The following is a 5,655-nucleotide window of genomic DNA, read 5'->3' as shown; positions in this document are numbered from 1 at the left end:
AAAAAAAAAAAAAAAAAAAAAAAAAAGGCATTCAGGGCAAGATTGGGTAAATAGGGAGGGTGGGGCACGGGGGTCATGCTGTTTTTGGTCAAAAACTGCTTAATATTCCGCGTGGTGTGGGCAGGTACGCTCATAAATCACTCATCATGAAATGGACAAACGTGTTGAAAGAATCTCCAAAAAGCCGGGCTGGGTGGCTACTTGGAAGGCTGAAGCGGAAGGATCGCCAGAGCCCAGCAGGCAAGGCTGCAGTGGCCGGGAGCGGCCACTGCACTCCAGTCTGGGCGACAGAGTGAGACTCCAACTCAAAAAAAAAAAAAAGAATCTCCAAAAAAAAAAAAAAAAAATTTACCTAAACCGAACACAGCCTCTCACATCAGTGCTAGCTGGTACACTGTTGTCGATGGGTTCCTAGAACTTTTACCTTTGAAGGAAGCCCGTACTACAAGGGGCCGCCCTCCAAAAATAATTTTGCTTTTTTGTTTTTTGCAGGGGCCCCTCATATGTTACATTATATGGCATTATATAAATGATAGTACATAATTATATAAATGATTGATTTAAGGATCTTGAGATGGGGAGATTATCCTGGTGACTTGGGTGAACTCCATGTAATCACAAGGGTCCTTGTGAGAAGGATGCAGGAGGGCAATGTCAGTGGAGGAGGTGATCACACGGAAACAAGAGGTCAGAAGGCTGTGGCCACAAACCAAGGAGTGAGGGTGGCCTCTAAATGGGGTGAGGCAAGGAAAGCACATTCTTCCCTAGAGGCTAGAAGGAATGCAATCCTGCTGACACCTTGATGTTAGCCCAGTGAGATCCATCTTGGACTTCTGCCCTCCGAGATCCATCTTGGACTGCTGCCCTCCGGCACTGCAAGATAATAAGTGTGTGTTTTTGTTGTTGTCGTTGTTTTGAGTAGGGGTCTTATGCTGTTGCCCAGGCTGGAATGCAGTGGCATGACCACAGCTCATCACAGCCTCGACCTCATGGGTTCAGGCAATCCTTCCACCTTAGCCTCCCGAGTAGCTGGGACTACTGGCGCGTGCCACCATGCCAGGCTAATTTATTTTATTTTATTTTTTGCAGAGATGAGGTCTTGCTATTTGCCCAGGCTGACCTCAAACTCCTGGACTCCAGCAATCCTCCCACGTCGGCCTCCCAAAGTGCTAGGATTACAGGCATGAGTCACTATTCCTGGTCAACATTAGCTATTTTAAGTCCCCATGTTTTCAGTAATTCAACAGCAGCAAAAGGAAGCTAATATAATAGGGTATCTACAGGCCTAGACCTGATCCGTCGGACCACACAGTGCTACAAACACCACACACACGCTTACACACACACACACACACACACACACACACACACACACACACAGCCTATCTGATCTTCCCAATTCTGCCCAAAATACCCCCTGCACAACCAAACCCAGTAGGCGCTGGCTACATTCATGACTGTGGGCCCACCACAAGTTAAGCACAACCTTTTCCCTGAGGGAAAGGGCTTCCTATCGAGGACCAGGATGCATTTCTTTAAGCCCAGTCCAAGGCCTCCACAGACCAGGCCCGCACCAGCACGCTGCCAGACCTGAGCCCCAAATCCGGTGCACAGAGGCCTCAGGCCTCCCTAACAACTCCGCTCCTTGGTGCTCTGAATGCCGAAAGGCTCGGGGCAAAAGCTTCCAGGCTCCAGCTCTGGAGGATGTCCTGCTCTGGAGGAGGTCCTGCTCTCCACCTGACAGGACACAGGAAGAGTCCAGGCGGCAGAGGCTGGGTGATAAGGGGTCCCCATGGCAGCCACATTTGACTGTTGGGGAAACTGAGGCCCAGAGAGGGGTGGGGATGGGCTTAAGACTGCATGCGTCAGCCGTTAGGGGTGAGACCCCGGGGCTCCAGTAGAAGTTGGGGCGGTGCCCCGGTGGAGAGGAAGATCAGATTTGGGGGTCAAGGCCAAGGGTGAGGTACCGGCGTGATCAGCAGCAACGCAGTGGGCGGGGCCTTCTAAAAGGCGGGGCCTAACGGGAGAGCATGCCGGGCACGGGGGCGGGGCATAGGAAAGAGGCGGGGCTTAATTGGGAGAGGCCGAAAGGTCTAGAACAGGGATGGGGAACATAGGTGAGGGAGAGTCGGAAGGGGTGGGACCAGACATGGGGGCGGGCCTATGTCGGGGGTGGAACTTGCACTAAGAGTGAGAAGGCGGGGCTCGTTAAGGTAGGTGCTGGAACCAGGCTGGGGGGCGGGGCTTAGAACAGCGCGTGCCGTAAGGGGCGGGGCCTGAGTGAGGGCAGGGCCGGGAGCAAAGGCGGGGCCTGGCTCGAAGGGGCGGGGCCGAGTGAGTCCAGGGAGGCCCCGTGGGCGGCTGGGTGGGAGGGGCATAAGAACCGGGCACTCGGCCTCAGCCCTATCTACGGCCCAAAGTTGGGTGGGTGCGGCGGGCACTTCCGGGTGAGACGGCGCGCATTTCCGGCCAAGATGGCGGCGTCCAGCGGAGTCAGGTGCGGGCGACTTTGTCTTTAGGAGCCGGCGGTTCGGGGATCCGGAGAGGTGAGATCCGCCCCGCTCCGGAGCCCCTCGTCGGAGAGCAGAAAGGAGGCTTGTTGCTAAGGAGACCAAAGGGAGGGGTTGTTGCTATGGAGGCGGGGCAGTGGGGTTGCTAAGAGACGAGAACGCAGTGGCGATGGAGGAGTGGGGTTTGCTGCCAGGGAGGGTGGGTGGGGCCTCTTGCTAGGGAGGAAGGAGGGGCTTTTGACTTTGGGGAAGGGTCTTGTTGGTGTGCAGTGAAGCGGGGTGCGGGCACAGTGGTCTGGGATCATGGGGGCGCGCCGAGCTCCTCTAAAACGCCACCTTCTCAGCAGACCCTCAGGAGTCGACCAGTCAGGACGCCAGAGCGGCCTCCACGGTGACCATCTTTTCCCTGTAACACCTTCTTTCTTCACGAACGACCATGGCGGACGAAGGCTCAAGGGGCAGCCGCCTCCCCCTGGCACTGCCCCCGGCCTCCCAGGGATGCTCCTCAGGGGGCGGCGGCGGCGGCTCCTCATCCTCAGCGGGGGGCTCAGGCAATCCCAGGCCCCCACGCAACCTCCAAGGCCTGCTGCAGATGGCCATCACTGCGGGCTCCGAGGAGCCAGACCCTCCTCCAGAACCCATGAGTGAGGAGGTAAAGGATGGGGACCCAAGAAGCTGGGGTGAGGGACCTGGGGAGACAGAGGTGTCGGGAAGTGTGACTTGGCGAGCTGTCGGGTCTCCTTGGGTGGGAGACAGGCGTCCAGGTGGGAGGCATGGAGACATTTGGGCTAGAAGGGGCCATCGTAGGCTGAAGGTCAGATCTCGGGAGTGGGGGACGCATCCTCTCCGGAGCCAGACGGACCTGGATTCAGCATTGTCCAGCTGTGTGACCTTGGGTCTACTACTTAGTCTTTCTGAGCCTCAAGGTCTTCATTTGCAAACTGATGGAGTTTGTGATAATAACAGGACTTCACAGGGCTGTTCAGAGCTTCTAGTCTAAGTAGGGCTGCGCACAGCGCCTGGCATACGGGCAGCGCTTCTGGAGGCAGCAGCCTGCTTTCATAAAGAGCATGGGCTCTGTAGACAGACTGCGTGGGTTTGACTTCAGGCTTTGCAGATGGCTGACTGTGTGACCTTGGGCAAGTCACAACCTTTCTGTGCCTCAACTTTCTGATCTGTGAAGTGGGGATAACAATATTTACCTTAGAGTTGTTCTGAAGATTAGTATTCATAATATCTATTATATGTGATGTTTAGTTGACAATTGCTGTATACAGAACATTGTGCGAGTAATCCACTTACAGACATGATGACATTGAACCTTTATGACAGTGAGGCAGGAAACAGGCAGAAAAACATTAAATAGCCCAAATTTATTCAGGACAGTGACTAACGAGCCCTCTTAAGAGTATTAACAGGGAACCCCCTCAGGTCCCCTCCAACTGTGGCAGCTTTTCTGTCCTCTCAATAAATCCCCCTTTCCAAAAAAAGAGTATTTAACACAGGGCCTGGCTAAAAAAAAAAAAACAAAAAAACCCAGTGGTCATTTCTTATCTCTCATCTCATTTGCACTAATATCATTTCCTTACTCTCCCCTCCTTTATTTGTTTTTAAATATATATTTATTTATGTGTGTATGTTCTTAGCGATGGGGTCTCACCAAGTTGCCCAGGCTGGTCTTGAACGCCTGGGCTCAAGCGATTGTCCTGCCTCAGCCTCCCAAAGTGCTGTGATGACAGGTGTCAGCCACTGTGTCTGACCTCCCTCCTCCTTGAGTCTCTGTCTTCATTTGGCTTATGGGACACCACAGGCTCCTGGTTTTCATCCTTACTCACCAGCCGGCCCCTGTGTTCTCTGTGAGTTCTTCCTCATTCTGCAGTTCTCAATGATGGAGAGCACCAGAACTCAGTCCTTGGGTCTCTTCTCTCATTCACATTTACTTCTCTTAAGGTGATTTCTTCTTGTGTTGAGGCTGTACCCTGGCAAGTCTCAAATTGACATCTCTAGGCCAGTAGTTCTCCGCTGGGTCCAGTTTTTCCCAAGGGACAGTTGGCAATGTGTAGAGATATTGGGTGTCACAGCTGAGGGGCGGGTAATACTGGCATCCAGTGGATGGAGCCTGGCATGCTATTTAACACGCTGTAGTACACAGGATGGCCCCCACACCAAAGAACTAACCCGCTCAAGAGACAGCAGAACTAAGGTTGAGATGTCCTGGTCTAGGCTGGGCCTCTGCTCTGAACTTCAGGCAGCCTACTCAGTATAGTACTTTGGCTGTGCAGTAGATCCCTCAGGGTGAACACATTCCCAAAGAGGTCTGTCTAATCTCGACTCCTCCCACTTCTGCTTTTTTTCCATCTTCCCCAGCTCCTTCTGGTTCCTCAAGACAGAAACTTTAGAGTTTGCTGGGTGAGGTGCCTCACACCTGTAATCCCAGCACATTGGGGGCCCAAGACGAGAGGATCACTTGAGCCCCGGAGTTCAATACCAGACTGGGCAACATAGCAAGACCTCATCGCTCCAAAAAAAAAAATCAGCCAGATATGGTGGCACGTGCCTGTGGTTCCAGCTATTTGGGAGGCTGAGGCGGAAAGATCGTCTGAGCCCAGGATGTGAAGGCTGCCGTGAGCTGTGATCATGCCACTGCACTCCAGCCTGGGGAGACCCCAGCTCAAAAAAACAGCAAAACAAAACAAAAAGCAGATAGAAAGAAACCTTGGAGTCATCCTTGGCTCCCTCTTTCTCTTCACCCCATGTCTCAGTAAATCATATTGGCTATCTTCTTATGATAAGGCCCAGGTCTGACCACTTTTCCCCATCCCTCCTTCCCCCAGGTCCACACCACCCTCTCTCCTGCCCCACCATGGCCTTAGCATCCTGAACTGCCCTCGCCTCCCCGCAGGATGTTCTCAACAGTGATGGACATGTCACCACCGCTCTGCTCAGAGCCCCGGTGGCTCCCCACCTCATTCAGAGGGAGCCTACATCTCTCTAGCAGTCTCCAAGCCCTGATGTGATGTGCCCTCTGCCCATCCCTTCTCCCTCGTTTCTCTGCTCCTGCCATACCTCGTAGCTCTTCCCTCTGCCTGGAACACTCTTTCCCAGCCATCTGCCAGGCTCCTGCTTTCTTTTTTTTTTTTTTTTT

At 53.4% G+C, this 5,655-nt stretch overlaps 1 protein-coding gene across 1 annotated transcript in view; it reads left to right on the top strand.

The window, feature by feature from the left end:
* The first annotated feature begins 2,409 nt into the window (after nucleotides 1-2,409).
* Nucleotides 2,410-5,655, top strand: part of HSPBP1 (HSPA (Hsp70) binding protein 1) — a 20,056-nt gene continuing 16,810 nt past the window's right edge. Inside the window, exons 1-2 of the mRNA XM_008065091.2 lie at nucleotides 2,410-2,546; nucleotides 2,858-3,162. Of these exons, the coding sequence (XP_008063282.1) occupies nucleotides 2,947-3,162 (216 nt within the window). The 5' untranslated portion in view covers nucleotides 2,410-2,546; nucleotides 2,858-2,946. The remainder of the gene's footprint in view (nucleotides 2,547-2,857; nucleotides 3,163-5,655) is intronic.

Source organism: Carlito syrichta, unplaced genomic scaffold (assembly GCF_000164805.1).
Source record: "Carlito syrichta isolate Samal-C Ts95f unplaced genomic scaffold, Tarsius_syrichta-2.0.1 Scaffold308154, whole genome shotgun sequence".
Lineage (NCBI taxonomy): Eukaryota > Metazoa > Chordata > Mammalia > Primates > Tarsiidae > Carlito > Carlito syrichta.
Note: the sequence above shows the minus strand (reverse complement) of the source record. Positions and strands in the feature narration are given on the sequence as shown.